The following is a 19,111-nucleotide window of genomic DNA, read 5'->3' on the forward strand; positions in this document are numbered from 1 at the left end:
AAGAAAATAGCCAACTACTACAGTATTTTTGCCAAGAAAACCCCAAATGGGGCCACAAGAGACAGGACTGAAAATGATTGAATAACCACAAAAATGTAGAATAAAATTTAACCAATAAATTAAACGTTTCTCTATTAACAGTTCTTTTCCAAAGAAAATAAGCTTTTCTTTGAAAAATTCTTAACACTATACAAATTAGGATTTTTTTCAAAGTTGATTGAAGGCCTTGTGTTATTGCCATGCTGAGTTTGGCCTTTGTAGCAAGTGTTGCCATGGTTCTTTTTACAGCATGGTAAAAAGATAGCTAATGTTTGGGCAACAGACTGGGCAATGTACAGCTTTTAACACACAGAAGGAACAAAAACACTTTCAGCACCTATGAAAAGAGAAATTAAGAAGCCTGGAAGAAATAAGACCAAAGAGGGACGCAAGAATGCTTTGTGAAAGTAAGGGAACTTTATCATTTTATTATTATTATTATCCCTTTAGTTTCATCAATAAAAGAAATTTTCAAATGGAACTGAAAAAAATATTAAAATCTTTTTTATTAGGGACTGATAGATCCAGAAGTTTTAAAGAGAAAGTGCTTTCTCATAGGGACTGTGACCTTATCCCCAATCCTTCCAGTTTTGCCTGTGATACATTACATGAATTTGCTAATATATAAAGAGAGAGAGAGAGCTTTAAGCTCAACTTACTTTATAAGTAAAATTTTTGAGCTTAAGAAAGTTTGTGTATTTTCAAAAATTTTGTCAGTGTTTATGTTAGTACATTTTTAAGGGCATTAAATCTTTTTATGTTTTATATTAACTTAGAGTATTGTCTTTACTCCATAAGATAACAAGATCTAGAATGAATACTGAGGTAGAAAACTAAAAATCTTAAACTTTTAAGGAAAATTTCTTTGGGAACAATCTATTTACTAAGTGATATTGGAAAACACAAAAGGAAAGGTTTCATAACCTGCCTGGGCTAGAATTTCCTCGTCTTAGGGGATTAGACTAGATGTCCCTTGAGATCCATACATAGAGTTATAGTCCTATAAAAAAATATGAAATGAAAAGATATATTGAGAATCATATTGAAAAGAGATTTCTGTAGCTCTCAAACCATACAGTATTTCTGCTATGTATAAATTCTTTACTTGGGAAACTACCCAATTCTGCGTACCACTGCTCCTATTAAATAAGTTAACTAGTATCCAACCCCTGTTGTTATTCTCTGATTCATTACCTCTCAGCTGTTTGCCTTTTTCAAACTTTTTCAGGGTCCTTCTAGAGAAGAAAGCCATCTGATAATTTAAATTTATGTTAAATTATTAGTAACGATGCAGATTAATATTACATTTTTTTAGGGCAAAAAGGATACTTCAGAGATCCTTTATTATTTCTAAAGGTATTTGCACTCTAAAAAATTATTCCGGCAAGGACAGTGCTTAAGATAAATGAATCACGGGATTTTAGATTTAAAAGCTTTAAAGATCTTCAATACCACACACAGATACACTTTTACAGATTTAGGAATCATTTAGTAAACGATTATGTGCCAGGCATTGTGCTAGACGCTGGACATTCAAAACCAAATTTCAACTAAGGAAACTCAGGTGATAGTTTTACAGATGCAGTAGTAAGGATGGTACTTTTGGTCAGGAATAACAACAAAAAACTCTGTGCCCCTCAATGAGGCACAAGGAAGTATAGGGAAAGTGACTTTTCCTATTATACTTAAGCGTAATTAAAATGTCAGCTATTAATACTGCAACATAAATTCCAGTTTATCATCTGACCTAACGGACTACCTTTTCTCTCTAAATATAATTTCCAATTTCTTTTATCTAAACCTGGGCTCGAGGCTAGTTGCCCAGGCCCCCGCCTGCGGGAGTTCGTTGCTAGGAGATGAGACGCCGGGAGGGCGGGGGACGCTGCACTGCGACAAGCCGGGGCGTGGACGGGAGCAGGGGGGGAGGGGTGGAGTGGGAGGGAAGAACTGGAGAAGGGAAAGGCGAGGCAGCTGCATGGACACCGACGCGTCCCTCTCCCTCCCTCCCTCCGACGAAAGCCTCCCCTATTGGTCCGCCTGTTGCTCTTCTCGCCTACGATTGGTGAGGCTGTGTTCGGCCTAGTTCCTCAGTCCCGCCTTCGCTCCGCGCTCTTCCAGTGGGGCCGGCCGCCGGCTTCAGCTTTGGGTTAGGGGCGCTGTGAGCTTCGGGCTGGGAGTCCGAGAGCTTCATGGCGCGTGTGCGGGGCGCCCCGGCCGCAGCAGGTGACGGAGGCACGGCGGCGGCGGCGAGGCCGGCCCTGGGCAGGTGAGTGAGAGAGCTGGCGGCGAGGCCGGGCGGGTCTCCGCGTTCCGTGCCGGTTCCCGCCCCATTAGGGGCCAAGGAATCCGTGTTCTTCATCAGCGAGTCCGCGCCCAGCTCGACTCCGTTCTTTTCTCCGGGCGACGGGCTCCGCGGCCTTCTTGAAGACACTGGTCCCTTGCTGAGGGACGTCTTTCGCCGCCTCCTGCTCCAGACAGACGGCCGGCGTCCGAGGTAACCGGCTCTGGGGTCCCCAAGGCGTCTGCTCCTTTTGTCCACGGCCCCGCCCTCGGCCTGGGAGTGATGCCTTCTGGGCACGGAAAGGCTATCTTGAGGCTTGGAGGGGTGGGGATTGGCACAGCCACCGACGAACTGGATACCTGCCTGCCCATGGGAGGGGAGCCGTCTTCGATTTTTGGGGTGACACTACGTCCTTTCGGAGAAGAAAGGTACTGAGGGTGCTAGTGCGTCTCCGGGACAGGCGCCTACTATACCTCCTCCCTCCCAGGGAAGCCCCTCCCCAAACTGGGAGAAAGACTAGGTTTCCCGCTAAACTAGGACGGGACCGAGGGTCAGGGCTGCCCACTGACCTGTACGGCTTGTCCGTCGAGATCGTGTCCCTTTCCCGGGGTGGCGGGCCAGCAAGGACCCCTTTGGAGCTCCTGAACCCCTCGGGGACTTTGGGTCACGAAATCTTCATCGAGTGACTTCGGTCCGCATAGTTGAGCGCTTTCTTTCTGTTCTGCTGGATTTTAGTCCTTCATTGGGTGGGACTCAGCGAAGCATCCCTTTGTAGAGTCAAACAAAATCTTCCCAAAAGCGGCTTACTGCGTATTGTTTTAGCTGCTGAGGAAGCGGTTTTTCCATGCACGGTATGGTCTTTAAAAAAAATTTTTTTTTTTAAATTAAACCTCTATGTTAAATCAAAATGTTTTTAAGCCGGTATTTTCTATGACCAGAGTAACATTGTTACTCTTTAAACGTCCCACAAGTTCTGAATATTTTTTCCTAAACTGTCAGAATTCCATTACTATTAATTTTTTTTTAAATTGAATGTAATAGTTTTCCAATTAAAAAAAAAAAACCTATCAATATGTGTTGAAAATCACCGTACTTTTTTTTTTTTTTTTTTAATCATCGAGAAAGATAAAAGAAGATAGAAAATGCAATTTTTTTTCTCCTTAGTGAGAAGCAAGAAGACTCAATCGCCGGTACTCTCTAATGTGCATTTGAAATTACTCAAAATTATAAATAGTGGCAGCATTGTAGAGAGAGACTCTCACACCTACCTACTCTCTCTTCCCCAGTGCTTTAGATACCTCCCTAAGATTATAAATTGTGGAGAAAGGAAACCCCCATTGGTTGAAGGAGAGTCCTTATCTGTAAGTTCCCTATCAGAAGTCTAGCCCCATCTTTGAAATCTTTTTTAAGGCTGACAGTGGGACACCAACCTTATTTATGAGTATAGTCAGATCCCATTCCACTCTCACCCCTCTGGTGCACATCCCTGCACCCTCTTTGGCAAAAGTGTCCCATCTGGTTGTTGCTATCTGGTTTGATGTCAAAGGGTCTTTTCTGTTTTAGTGAATCACTAGCAACCTAAGTGAATTTTAGTTGATGTTCTCAGAGATCACCTTAAGCCTGCATTAGGGATTGAAAATAATTCAAATTTTTGAGGCTTCTAAACCTTTTTCTAATGCAGCCAGTCTTTTTGGTCCAAAAATTTTTTGGTCCAAAGCCCCATCATTAGAGTTAAGTGGGAAAGTAACTATATTCTTGGAGAGATGAAGCTGGTAGGGCAAGGCATTCTCTAGATTCAGTGTTCCCCTTTTTAAAAATTTTAATTACATGCTATATACCCAAAACTATTACATAGTCATAACATTAGTTTGTGTTCTACATAAAACATGCCTCATCTTAACTGCTTGTGCCCTACTTTACTCAACTACTTTGTATTTATTTGTATATGTTCTCTATAGATTTACTTTATATTTATACATAAACTTGTCCCCCTCCCTCCAGAATGTCAGCTCTTTAAAAGTAGGGATCTTTTAATTACTTGTATTTGAATCCTCATATTCTATGTACCTAGCATATAGGTGCTTTTAATAAATACGTGTTCAATGTTTGTTAAACTAACATGATGTTTTTGTGGTAATTAGGATTGAAAGAAATAATTCTTTACAAAATAACACTAGTTGATAATGGAATAAAGCTTGAAATGCTTGCTTTTTAGATTACTTTAATAGAAGCATTGTTTATTTGAAAATTACTGTTGTAACACATTTATCTTTATTAAACTAAAAATCCATAAGCGATGAGGACAAGACCTGTGATTTCATTGGTATAGGAACTCCTTGGATTTTTTTTTTGTTTATATATTTATGCAGGAAGATAAAAAAGTGTATTTTGACTATTCCTTTTCTCTTGGCCTGATTTTTGATTATTCATTAGTTGTTTGGCATAACTAAGTGCTTTTTTGGAGACTTTTTAGACAGAATAATTTTAATACCAGGTGAGCAACAGGGAGATGTGTATGCTCAATCAAAGTGTTCACTCTTGGATAATGGAGAATTTAAGGTACTTCCTATTTGCAGATGACAATGGGTTGATTGTATTAATCTCCACAATATTGTAGAGGTTCCTGGAGATTTATTTTTTCCACTTAAGTTTTTCTTATTCTGTCTGAATTGATCCCATTTATGCAAAAGCTTTATAATTTTACATATTTGCCGGGGTTTGGTTTGCCCATCCATACAACTAGATTACCAAAAAAATTGTTGTCTAGATTTCAACATGTAACTGAATGGACAGGCACTTTATAGAGTTTGTCCATCTGGAACTGGAAAGACCGATGGAAAATGAAATGGACCAGAATTGGGAAGGAGGAAGAATTAAAGTTAGTTGGGTCACTGGGGAAATTTTAAAATTTATTGTCTCCAAGCTCCCATAACAATAAAGATCCATCTTTTCAATACAAATATTTTATGAGTCTTGTGTATGACAACACCTCAAAAACAACACTAACTCTAAGAACTAAAGTATGTATCACATAGAGGATAATGGAAAGGTGGATATGAGCAGGCTGCAATATAAACAATAAATAATACACCAGTAAAGAATGTCATCAAAGAAAAGTATGACAAAAAAATATAAGGGCTTTAGATATATTATCTCATTTGATCTTCATAACAATCCTGAGACTGAGTGGTGTTATTAATTAATTGATGTTCTCATTTCATAGTTGAGGAAATTGAAGCAAACAGACTTTGCATGACTTATCCAAGGGCCAGTCATAGGCTCAAAGCAAAGAAAAGGGAAATGGGCAGTGTGTCCGGTGGTATCATTTTTTTATGATGGGAGAAAGGAAGAAAGGCCTCCAGGACCTTGGGAGGAACCTCAGTAATAAAGTTTTGGCAGGACACAGGTGGGTTGCGATCTGTATCACTGAAGAATTAATCCTAAATCAATGAGATCCAAGATTTATTCAAAAAAGAGAGTGTGCTATATTAATTCAATTACTAATCACAGTATGAAATTAGACAGTAACAAAAATTTATTTAATAGACTAAAAGATATGGGATATAAGAGAAATAATGAAAATTATATTAATCATTATATATGTATTAATTACATTGTAATCAAATCTATGTATACATATATTGTATTTAACACATTTAACATGTATTGGTCTACCTGCCATCTGTGGGAGAGGGAAAGGGGAAGGAAGGGAAAAATTGGAAAAGAAGGTTTTGCAAGGGTCAATGCTAAAATTACCCACGCATATATCTTGTAAATAAAAAGCTATAATTAAAAAAAAAAAAGTAATCAAATCTATTTGATATTGGTTAATAGAAAGGCAGCTAGGTGGAACTAGAGTTAGGAAGACTCGTCATCCTGAGTTTAAATCTGGTCTCAGATACTGACCAGTGACTCTGGGCAAATCACTTTACCCTGTTTACCTCTCAGTTTCCTCATCTGTAAAATGAACTGGATAAGGAAATGGCAAACCACTCTAGTATCTCTGCCAAGAGATGGGTCGAAAGAGTTGGGCAAGACTGAAAAACGACTAACAACAACAAAAAAAAAAAAAAATTAGAAAACTAGGTCAGTGAAACAACTAGATAAATAAGAACCAAGAAGCATTTATTAGATCCAGAAGCAATTGAAGGAAGGAATCCAGTGTTCAATAAATCTGAGAACATAAATTACTTGGGGAAAGACTCCCTTTTGGACAAGAACTTCTGGAAAAACTTTAAAGCAGTGTGGCAGAAATTAGATTTAGTCTAGCTAGCATAACATAGTGTCCAAATGGATAACTGAATAAAATGTAAAAAGGTCATTTCATTAAAAAGTTTACTTGTTGCTAATGTCTCATCAAGGATATCCTCAATTTGTGTATAAATCTTCCGCATAAAGATTTTGTGTAAAAGACCTGGGTTCAAATTCTGACTACCATTTACCACTTGTATAAACTTAAACAAGTCACATAACCTAGCCAAAATGTTTCCTCATTTGTAAAATAAAGGTGTTCATCTAGCTGACCTGTATTATCCTGACCAATTCTAAATTTATATTGCTTTTTTATTTTATCAGTTGTTTATATCTTTTCTTATTAAGCTGTTTATCATCTCAGTTTATTCTTTTTGCACCAGTATCATATGCAGATAGGAATAATTCTGTTTCCATTTTGTGGTACTATTGATTTGTCTTATTGTTATAGCTAGTATTTTTTCAGCACATAAAGCTCCCCAGGAACTATTATTGGTTCCAAAAAGCTGCTATTTATGGGGCAGTAGAAAAGATAAGTAGTCTATCCTTGAGATCCAGAAACTCTCCTGTTGAAGCACCTTTCATTAAAGGCAGTTAACCATGTCCTATCTACTCACTCTCTCTGTGATAGAAAGAACTAAGTTCCCAATGAGAAATTCCTTTTATAGCTCAGCCAAAAGATAAGGTTTACCCTAAGGCCAGAACCAAGGCTCATCTTTGGGCCAGCATTCAGTAAAATTTCAAAGTATGTCCTTTTATAAACTAATTGATAAAGGAATCATCCTCATTAACACCGGATGCCAACAAAACTCATATCTCAGCGGGCACAAAATGCCATTAAATAATATAGCATTAGGCTTAATGTGCTTCTCAGATTATTGATCTTTGAACTTGAGTATTTCATTAATGTAGGTACTTTCTTCAGTGGTACTGTGTAATTCCTGTCCTTGGCCTTGTCCTCTCATAAATCTTCCATAGATGATCTACTGCAATCTTTTAGAGGCTTTATTTGGGCCTCTTAATGTGTGTGAATACCAGCTGTTCATTTGTTCATTTGTTATCCTTTACTCTGGTAACATAACAAACCTTTTTTTCCCCAGTCAAAAATTTTCCTGAATAATTTCTTTTTGCCCTTTGTTTCTTCTACATTTTCATTGACTACATTTTCATGTTCTACTCTACTTATATCCACCATGGTTTTTTCCATTTCTCTTTGTATCACCCATAATTTAGATTCTTTGGAGATTGTTACCTCCTTCAATTTGTAACCACATAGCATCACTTGAAAGTCTTGGACAAGCAATCTAAGATTTTTTGACTCATTTGCCAGTGTCAGGTCCTTTTGAATCTGGAACCAAGGATAAGGAAAAGGAGAAATCAGATAATTACTTAGTCAGCAAATATTTGAATTAAAGGACAAGGATTTGAGAAACACTGGAAAACTTCTTTCTGGTTCAAAGTGTAAAGTATGAATATGAGGTCAGTTGCAAACTGGTATCTATGACACTTTGACTTAATAAACTATCAAAATGGAGAATGTTATTGACAGAAAGCAAAAACTAAAATTTTGGTTAAGCTATACAGAAGTAGAACTAATTATAATTATTTAGGCACACTGCTTAGCATTTATACTTAATTATGAAACATAGTAACAATTATGAATATCATGAAATAACAAATTATCTGAGTAAATTGTCATCTGCTCTCATACTTCTGAGTTTTACATCTGGGATAGCATGTTAATTTGTTCTCTATTAAAACAGATAAAATTCCTTTTGACCCATATAACATTTTTTTTGAGCTCATGCTCTTTACTCATTATTTGACAATTTTTGGCCAGCTATTCGTGAAATACTATTCACTAGACAAATCAGCAATATTTAATTTGTTAGTCTCCCTTGTTTTAGTTGAGATTTCCAAGATTATTCAGGTGTAAATTGATTTTTTTCCTTAAATATTCCGGTCTTTAAGATGTACCTACTGATAAACTACTAATTGGCCAGGAATCTACCTAGCTAAGTTTGGAAAGGCTCAAAACCACTACGTTGGCCAACAGATAATGAATTTTAATGACTCTAAGAACTCAGAGTGGACAGTATTATTCCTTAGGAAGATTGTAGAGGTAAGACCCATATCAATGCAATTCAAGTCTTTAAAGTTTAAGTATTTTTACTTTAAGTATTAAATATGAACATTTAGTTTAGGTAAAATATTTTGCTACCAAGTAATTCTTCATAATAAACTTACCCTAATATATAAGAATTGAAAAATTACGGATTTCTTTTATAAGTAATAATGTTTTTCTTCTCTATTTTTAGTTCTAAAAGATGAGTCGTGGATATTCAGAAAACAATAACTTTCTCTGTAATAACCAAATGGTGTTGGACATGCTCCTTTATTCTTTAATTGGAGTACCTCAGCCTATCAACTGGGAAACAGTAGCAAGGCTAGTGCCTGGATTAACATCAAAAGAGGTAAAATTTCAAACTGAAAATCCAGTAAAAATAATATTAAAAGAAATAACTACTAGAATATTAAGATATTTTAATTACATAGGTTTTTAGATATTAAAACATGAGTACATGTAATTTATATAAAAACATGTACTTAATATGTGTGTGACTATATAACTTAAAATGCCATGTGTCAGACTTTTACAAATAAATATTCACTCCCAAGATTGTACACATTACAAATCAGCTTCAGATATTCTTGGTTAATTCATTAAATAAGAAAAGCAGTTACTTTCTTTTAACTTCATATATAGTTGCTTCATTGAACTTTGATAAATTTTCATTCTGTTTTCCAATAGAGACACATGGTAAAAGATATCTAAATAAATCACAGCTTTAAAAATAAAACCTACATCTCTGAATTTGTAGAAGAGAAATAATGAATTACTTTGTGTACAAAGTTTTCTTTCTAACTCAGCATCTATACCCTTTCCTTCCATAGTAGAGCTAAATCCCAGGTAAGATAGATCTTCATCAGCTGAACTATTGAATTAGCTTTTCAGTTAATTTCCTTGCTTAAAACACTTACCATCTACATTTCTTCCTCCACATAGCTGCCAAAGTGATATTTCTAAAGCATCATTTGTTTTTGTTTTTCTCTGCTCAGTAAACTAAAGTGGCTCCCTATGGCCTCAGGATCAAGTACAAGCACCTGTGGTTTGACATTTAAAGTCCTTTATAATCTCAGTTTGACCTCCATTTCTATGCTTTAGTCAATCATGCTATTATTAAGTGCTTATTGTAAACTAGGACTTTTGCTATTTGTGCTAGGAATACAAAGGAAAAAATTAAAATGATCCCTACCACCAAGGAATTTATAGTCTAATGGGAAGAGGACATTTATGTTTCCTGGAGAGATTTGACTGAACTAATACTAAGTGAAATGAGCAGAACCAGGAGATCATTGTACATGCCAACAAGAAGATATGATGATCAATTCTGATAGACATGGCTCTCTTCAACAATGAGATGATTCAGACCAGGTCAAATTGTTCAGTAAAAAAAGCTATATGTAGAGTAATTACAGGTTAACTTTAGAGGAGAAAGGGCAAGTAACTGGGAGGCAAAAAAGCATCCTACAAAAGACGGCATTTGAACTGAATAATACATAGAAAAGCCTAGAATTTTTGGAGATAGGGGTGAGAAAGGATAGCATTCTAAGCATGTGTCCCAGCCAGTGCCACAGAGCTGAAGTTTCATGAGAGGAATAGCAAGTAGACCACTGGCTGGACCTTAGAGCACATGGAAGGGGTGAAATATATAAGACTAGAAAGATAAAAAGAGTCCACATTGTAAAGAACTTTAAATGTCAAACATTTATATTTCATCTTAAAAGTAATAGGGAGCTATTGGAATTTATTAAGGGGGATAAAAGAGTGAGAAATGACTAGAAAGTCACTGTGGAAACATCACTTTGGCAGGTATTTGGGGTTTGAATTGGAGTATGGAGAGAGATGAGAGATGATGAGGTCCAGCCAAACTGGTTTGCTTGATGTTACTCATTGTACCACTTATTAGTCTGCCTTTGTATAGTCTGATGCTTTCTCCTCCTCCTGTGCCTGAAATGTATTTCACCTCTACCTCTTAGAAGTCATAGTTTTCATCAAAGTTTGGCTCAGACATTGTCTTTTAAATAAGGCCTATCCTCATTCCCCTCTCCCCAAAAATTGTCTTGTATATGCTTAAATGTACACTTGTATTTCCCTAATAGAGTGTAAGCATAAGAGCAAGGATGGTTTTATTTTTGACTTTTTATCTCCAGCATCTATTATACTGCTTAGCAAAAAGTAGATATTTAATAGATCCTTATTAATTGATTAATTAACTGTAACAATTAACATTTTTATGTACGTAATTCTTTTTTTTTTTAATTTTCTGGTTTTTTTTTATTTTTAAATTTTTTATTTACAAAACATATGAATGGGTAATTTTTCCTTTGCAAAACCTTCTGTTCCAAATTTTCCCTTCCTTCTCCCCTAGATAGCAAATAGTCCAACACATGTTAAATAAGTTAAAAAAAAATGTTAAATCCAATATATGCATACATATTTATACATTTATCTTGCTGCACAAGAAAAATCGGATCAAGAAGAAAAAAAACCTGAGAAAGAAAACAAAATGCAAGCAAACAACAACAGAAAGAGTGAAAATGCTATGTTGTGGTCTACATTCAGTTCCCACAGTGCTCTCATTAGGTATAGATGGCTCTCTTCGTCACTGAACAGTTTGAACTGGTTTGAATCATCTCTTTGTTGAAGAGAGCCATGTCCATCAGAATTGATCATTGTATAGTCTTGTTGTTGCTATGTACAATGATCTCCTGGTTCTGCTCATTTCACTCAGCATCAGTTCCTTTAAGTCTCCAGGCCTCTCTGAAATCATTCTCCTGATCATTTTTTACAGAACAATAATATTCCATAACATTCATATACCATAATGTATTCAGCCATTCTCCAACTGATGAGCATCCATTTAGTTTCCAGTTTCTTGACACTACAAAAAGGGTTGCCACAAACATTTTTGCATATGAGTGTCCCTTTGGTTAATTATTTAAAAAAAAAAAATTATTGAAATCTTTTTTTTTTTTTAATATCACCAGAATTTCCCCGTATCTCTTTCCTTCCCTATTCCCACAGTCATCCCTTATTTAAAAAAAGAAAAAAAAATTTTTTTTAAAGTAGGAAAGAAAAATTCAGCAAAACTAATTAATATATTGATAAAATGTGACATTGTTTAAACTGTTATATTTCCGCCCAAATTTTTCAAAGACGTTATAAGATGATATTCAAAGATTAATTTTTTAAAAGATTGATTTTGGGTAGATTTCCAGGAATAGAATCAAGATGTCAGAGTAGAAGAAGCACTCACCTGATCTCTCAACATTCCTCTCCAAAAAACTTGAAAATAAGGACTTAGATTGAAATTTAGAGTGGCAGAGTCAACAAAAAGTCAGGGTGAGACAATCTTCTAGCTCATGACAAGCTAGAGCAGTGGTCCTCAAGCTTTTTAAATAGGGAGCCAGTTCACTGTCCCTCAGACTGTTGCAGGGCTGGACTATATAGTAAAAACAAAAACTCACACTCTGTCTCCGCCCCTCAGCCCATTTGCCATAACCTAGTGGGCTGCGTCTGACCCAAGGGCCATAGTTTGAGAACCCCTGACTTAGAGGGTCAGAAGGACCTGTGGACAAAGGTGTAAAGGCTGGCCCAGAGCCCAGGTAGATGCATTATCAATAGTGAGGATAAGGAGTGACAACAGAAGCAATGGTAGCTTTGAGAGCTCTCAACCAGAGACAGTAAAGTGACCTAGTTACTGGTCAGAAAGAAATCAAAGGGGAATCACCCTGTGCTAGTATAGGATTGGAAGCTGTTGGCCAGTGTTATTGTATATACCACTTTTATGTTACATTTCCAGAGTGAAAAGAGCATTTCTACTTCCAAAGGAGCAGGGGCATGAGTAGCAGTATTATTTGCAATCTTAAGAGATCATGGGATCTTCCTGGATAAGGACCAGAATGCGACCAGGAGAGAAGTGACCACATCACTTGGAAACAATGAAAACTTCAAAATCTCTAAAATAACTCTGACAGGAGCAGTATGAAAGAGCTTGAAGTTTGTGAAGCCCTGCAACTCTCCCACACTGGGAATAGAGTTCACATTTAACATAAATTCATGGTCAAGAAATAGCCCCCCCCCCAAAAAAAAAAAAAAGCAAACAACAAAAAACTCAGAAAAAGAAAAATGAAATCAAAAGCACTATACAAGCAAAGCCTTGAGGGAAAGAAAATTTTTAATTGTATCCTAGCACAACAAGAATTCCTAGAAGAACGAAAAGTGTTTTCAGAAATGAGTAGTAGAGGAAAAATTAGGTAAATAAAAGGGAGCAAGGAAAGAAAATTATGAAAGGACAACAGTTTGGTAAAAGACATACTAGGTGGCACAGTGGGTGGAGTGCCAGGCTTGAAATCTTCCTCAATTGAAATCTGACCTCAGATACTTATTAGCTGTGTGACCCTGGGTAAGTCATTTAATCCTATTTTCCTCTGTTTCCTCATCTGTAAAATGATCTGAAGAAGAAAGTGGCAAACCACTCTAGTATCTTTGCCAAGAAAAGCCAAAATGGGGTCATGAAGAGTCAGGACTAAAAATGATTGAACAATAGCCAAAAAAAAAAAAAAAGGCACAAAAAATACTAAAGAAAATTAAACCTTTAAAAGTAAAATTGGTCAAAAACTTCATTGAATAGATTAATTCCTTAAAAATAGGATGTGGGCAAGTGGAAGTTAATGACTGAGATGTCAAGAAATAATAAAACAAAATCAAAAGAATGGGAAAAAAAATAGAAGAAAATGTAAAACATCTCATCAGAAAAACAGACCAACAACGTAATTTAAGAATTATTGATGATCAAAGAAAAAATTTAGACATTATTTCAAGAAATTAGTTTTTTTGACTGGCCCAATATCCTAGAATCAAGGTAAGATAGAAATGGAAAGAATCCATCAATCACAGTCTGAAAGAGATCCGAAAATGAAAACTGCTAGGAATATTATAGACAGATTTCAGTGCTTCCAGGTCCAAGAAAAATTACTTAACTCAGAAAGAAACCATTCAAATATCATGGAACCATAGTCAGGATCACATAGGATGTAACAGCTACCATCTAAAAGGTGGAGAAGTCTTGGAATATAATATTATGAAAAACAGAACAGCTGGAATTTACAACCAAGAACAACCTACCCAACAAAACAGTATAATCCTTCAAAGGGGAAAAAATGGATTTTTTAATAAATTAGATATCTTTCAGATATTCCTGATGAAAAAACAGAGCTGAGTAGAAAATTTAATTTTCAAATACAAGACTCAAGGGAATCATAAAGTATATATGAAAGAAAAAACACTTAATAAGGTTAAACTTTATATTTTTCTATTGGAAGATGATAACCTTACTTATCTAAATTGGTTCAAAAAGGAAAAAATACACATACACACTCTTTTTTGGATATAGAATTCTATCTTAACCAACAGGGAATTAGGAGGGGAAGAGGATTTGCTAAAGGGGAAGGGACACATAAAACATGGCAGTGGTCAAAAGCAAAAAATAGAGGTGGAATAGAGAAAAGGAATGATAAACCAAAAAAAAAAAAAAATAGAATAATTATAAAGTAGAAAAAGGAAATGAATAATTGGTAATCATAACTGATTCATATAACTCTGAATAGGATGAACTTATCCTTAACACAAAAGCAGATAGCAGAATGTATTAGAAACCAGTCTCACAATATATTGTTTATAAGAAACACAGACACAGAATAAAGATAAATGACTAGAACAGCATCTGTTATGCTTCAGCTTAAGTAAAAATTGGCAGGTAGCAATCATGGTCTCCAAGAAAGCAAAACCAAAAACAGACCTAATTAAAAGGGATAAGTGGGTAAACCACATCTCTCCAAAATGTATTATAAACAATGAGTAATATCAGTAATGACATGCCCCAAATAGCATAGCATCCAAATTTTTAAAGGAAAAGTTAAATTAATTACAGGAGGAAATACAGTAAAATTATATTACAGAGGGACTTCGTCTTTCTCTTTTTAGAGCTTTATAAATTTAGCCATACAGTAAATAAGAAAGAAGTTAAGCAGATAAATAGAATCCTAGAAACACTAGATATGATAGACTTCTGCAGAAAATTGAATAGGAAGAGAAAGATGTATGCCTTTTTCTCATGATTACATAGCACTTTTACAAAAACCAACCATGTATTAGTGCCTAAAAACCTCGTAAACGAATGTTTTTAAAAAGGGGAGGGATCTTTAGAAATGTACATTAATATAACAAAATAAGCAGATCAGTGAATTGAGCCTGCAGCTTAATAAAATTAGAAGGAAAAAAAAAAACATTAAAAATTCCCAATTAAACACCAAAATGGAAATCCTGAAAATCTCAAAAAAGAAATTAATAAAATTGAAAGTTTAAGAAAACTAATAAATAGAACTAAAAGTTGGTTATATGGGGAAAAGCCTCCATAAAACAAATCATTGGTTAACCTGATTTTTTTTTTTTAAAGAAGCAGCCAGTGAAACTATGAGACCATTTCTTATATATAAGAAATAACCAAACACAATATAAAGAATGAAAAAATAGAATAGAATGTGAAATGTCTTCTTTTAAAAAAAAATGTGGAGAATAGATCAAGAAGAAAAAATATAAAAATAATTGGACTATTTTAAAGCTGTGACCAAAAAAGAAAGACCAAAAAAAAGAAACACAATAATGCGAGAAATCATCAAAGAAAATTATCCCAGAATAATTAGAACAAGATGGGGGATAGAAATAGAAAGATTATACCAATCACTACCTCAAAGAGATCTTTTGTGGAAAATACAATGGAACATTATTGCCTGATTTTGAAGATTAAAGAGAAAATTTTGCAAGAAAAAAAAAAATTTCAGATGTACTGGAGTTACAATTAGAACTGTACAGGACTTACTGAGCAAATGAGATGCAGAAGAAGAACTGATACAGAATTTTAAAAGAGATGAATTTTTTTAAGGGTATATAATTAGGAAACAATGAAATAAAAATGTTAAAATTTATTTTTGAAACTTTTTTAGAAATTAAAATTTTTATAAATAAATTATGAGAATGCAGGATGAAATATCAATTATTTTATGACTAAGTCATTATTATAATGGTTTCAGGATAGAATTTATTTTTACAGTTTAGAATATTATCCATATAACTTTAAAGCAAAATCTAGGTTTTCAAATTAAATTATGAAACTACCAGCAAATGATAGAAATACAGCAGAGAAAAATATAGTTAATACAGAAGGACATGGAAAAAAATCAATTTTGAACTTCATTTTAAAAAACTTAAAGGCACATCAAAGATTTGGTATTTTTGGTAATGATTTCCAGCTGTCACAAACCTAGATTAATATCTGTTGATATTAAATCATTGTTCATAGAAAAGGAAATTATGTTACCAATATACTTTTTCCTTACCTTCTTTCTTTTTTTTTTTTAAATTTTATGATAGTGTGCAAAAAGGTTTGATGAATTGAAAAACAGTGGAAGTTCACCTGTTGACAATCAGTACAGTCCTCTCATGGCATCTGGAAGAAGTTCTGTTGAAAATTTAGCAACGTACATCAAATCCTCACTCCTTGACACACACGGAGAGTTTCAGGAGCCACCTCTTAGACAGAATTCAGTTTCCAAAACAGGTAAGCTTTAGAATAAATCTATCATTTTTATCATAGTTATTTTTCCTGAAGGCCAGTTACATCCAATACCATATCATAAAGACACAGAATTTGAATAATCTCATGTGCTTTAATATGAAGAGATTAAATCATATCTTTCTGAGTTGCAGCTTGACCCTCCTTTATGTGTTTTTCCTTCCATTAGAATGTGAACTACTTTAGAGTAAGGGCTATTTTCTCTAGTTGTATCTTCAGCATTTATCACAACCTCTGACAGTACATTTATATGCTTTTTCATTCATATTCCTATTTGGTGTTTCAGTTGTTTTTTCTTTGATAGGTGTTGCTTTCCTAATTTAGAGGAGCAACTTCTCTATTATTCAGACTCTATACCCTATTCAGGAGCTATATTGATTAGCCATTATCATTTAGAAGAGTTGTTTTCAGTAGTGACAATCAAAACAATTGCTCATATTAGATACACCTAATGTATGTTAAATGATTTTATTTCAGAGTCAGAGCATTCCTTAGTCTAGAATAGTTTCCTTCTAGGAAAAGAGAGATCTGTTGTTGACTGTTATTTCTTTTTCTCCCCATAAAACTCTTTTTAGTGTCTTCCACATAAAAATAGTATGGATGCATTATTTGGGAAAACAATTGCTATCATTAGCAATATTAGTTCTTTTTTTCTATTATGGCACTTTTCAGGTACTGTTAGAAAAATTTACGAAGAATGCCAGCTGACTTCAGTTCATGTATAGTTGTGAAAGTATAGTTTTTACTATACTACTCAGTGTGTCAGAAACCAAGTTGTCATAAACTCTAAACATTCTTTTAATTTGTTGTTGTTTTCTATATTTAAGGAAGACCTAGTATAACTTCCACACGGAATTGTTCTTCAGAAAATGAAAACTGCACTGCTCATAAAGATGGAGAAAAGGCTGATGAAACAGAAGGGTAGGAGGCTGGTTTTTCATTGCATAAAAACTAATATTACTTTTAAATTATTAAGACATATGATAGAAATTTTCTTAAGTCCCCTACTATAATGTAATGATATTAAATAACAATATTAATATCAAAACTAGGTTTCAGGTCATCCTGTGCAAAATCCTAATTTATGGTTTATTACTAATTTATATTTTAGCAAATTGGACTTTATTTTTACATTTATAATTACTGTAAATATAAAGTAAAACTGAAGAATAATTGAATCTAAAAAAGTTTTTTTTCCTCTATTTCATTGACTTTATAACTGATGAGCCTAGATTTGATTTCAAATTATGTTGCATATTTTCATGTAGTTTTAATTGAATGCTATTCAGCCTTGATGTCATACTCTTTTTATTGAATTTCACTAAAAATTTATTGTTTTTACCTAATATTTATATATCGCATCTAACTTTTTAAAAAATTGCTAAATCATGAAAGCAGATTTTTAAAATTAATTATCATTTATTTTAACTGATAGAAAACAATTATAAATTATATTTTTTCCCTAATGGTTAGTGGATTTTTTTTTTTTTTTCATTTACAATTCTTGGATTTATCATCCTATTCTCCCCTCCCCTCCTTTTTTTCCAGCTCCCAGGGGCCAGGAAATGAGGAATAGGGCAACTGCTCATACCGATTACTATGTAGCCATTCAAATACATAGTGGCTTCTATTATTTAGTGAATCTGTTCTGTTCCTATATTTCTTTTATAAAGTGACCCAAACAAGATTTGACTTAAAACGGATTTTTCCATTATTTTTTGATACTATCTTTTGAGTAAAGAAAATTAAAAGTTAGGTAATATATTAAAATTAACTTTCTGTTCCATCAACCAAATTAACGTGTGTTTTATATATATATTTGTTAATATTTTCTGGTAATGTTAGTGTAACATGCCCTTTTGGCAGTTACAATTACTAGTCTGCCCTAGGCCCAACAGAGTACCTTTGACCACTGACCTTTGCAGTGTCAACTCTACCTCCTCTGAGGCCTTCAAAGGTCTCTGGCCACGATCTCTTGAATCTATAGTTTAATAACTAGTAGCATGCTCAAGAACAGCCACATGTAATTTTAAAAGCCTTTATTATACCTACTCACATAATGCCCTGACTTGTCAGCTCCCTAGTAAACACCTGGTCTGAAGATCCACGTTACCTCTCGGCTATCCTTCAGCTTGGCTTGGCTACCCCAGGTTAGGGAGCCACATTAAAGAAAGCAACTGCTGTCTGCAGGGGGCTTATAAAGGGCCTGTGAAGTCACACACACAGCCAGTCAGCGAGAGAGCTGTCACCCATTACAAAACTTTCTCAATATGGACAGGATCCCACCCACAGGGCAGTCCTATATCCATAGAGATTACTTCTGGGCCACTCAAATCTCCTGTTGTGCTGTGGTGCCACCCATTTAAAGGGACCTTACAATTCCCTTCTCTTGTTTTGCGGGAACCGCATTCTTACAATTCCCTTCTATTATTTTGCGGGAACCGCACATCTCACCAAGCTTTTAGCACCAGCTCTAGTTCACTTGATCCATGAGATGACAGAGTGTTATGCCCAAGGAGGTACAAAGCAGCAGATCAGTAAACAGAAGTATGACAATGAGAACCAGGCTCAACAGTGGCCCAAGTGTTCATTAAAGTCATACTCAAGGAGATAATAAGCCAAAGAGGTTGGATGCCAATGAGGTAGGATGTCAACACTGAGGTGGGAAGTCAACAAGGTAAAACATCACAATTCTAGTTAACAATTAAATATCAGTGAGGTAGGTTGTCACAATTCTAGTTACATTTATCAAAATCCTAGAGCAATTCTAGTTTCTCACAAT

At 34.8% G+C, this 19,111-nt stretch overlaps 1 protein-coding gene across 5 annotated transcripts in view; it reads left to right on the forward strand.

Annotated features, from left to right (window-relative positions):
* Nucleotides 1-317: 317 nt before the first annotated feature.
* Nucleotides 318-19,111, forward strand: part of SANBR (SANT and BTB domain regulator of CSR) — a 68,291-nt gene continuing 49,497 nt past the window's right edge. The window contains exons 1-4 of one of the 5 annotated variants that reach the window (XM_074286999.1): nt 318-446; nt 8,890-9,045; nt 16,128-16,314; nt 17,157-17,250. In XM_074286999.1, coding sequence (XP_074143100.1) covers nt 8,899-9,045; nt 16,128-16,314; nt 17,157-17,250 — 428 coding nt within the window. In that variant the 5' untranslated portion in view covers nt 318-446; nt 8,890-8,898. Of the gene's footprint in view, nt 447-2,145; nt 2,749-5,610; nt 5,727-8,889; nt 9,046-16,127; nt 16,315-17,156; nt 17,251-19,111 lie in introns of those variants that run through there. The other 4 variants (XM_074287001.1, XM_074286998.1, XM_074286997.1 and 1 more) reach the window with 4 other exon arrangements.

Source organism: Sminthopsis crassicaudata, chromosome 2 (genome assembly GCF_048593235.1).
Source record: "Sminthopsis crassicaudata isolate SCR6 chromosome 2, ASM4859323v1, whole genome shotgun sequence".
Taxonomy (NCBI): Eukaryota; Metazoa; Chordata; class Mammalia; order Dasyuromorphia; family Dasyuridae; genus Sminthopsis; species Sminthopsis crassicaudata.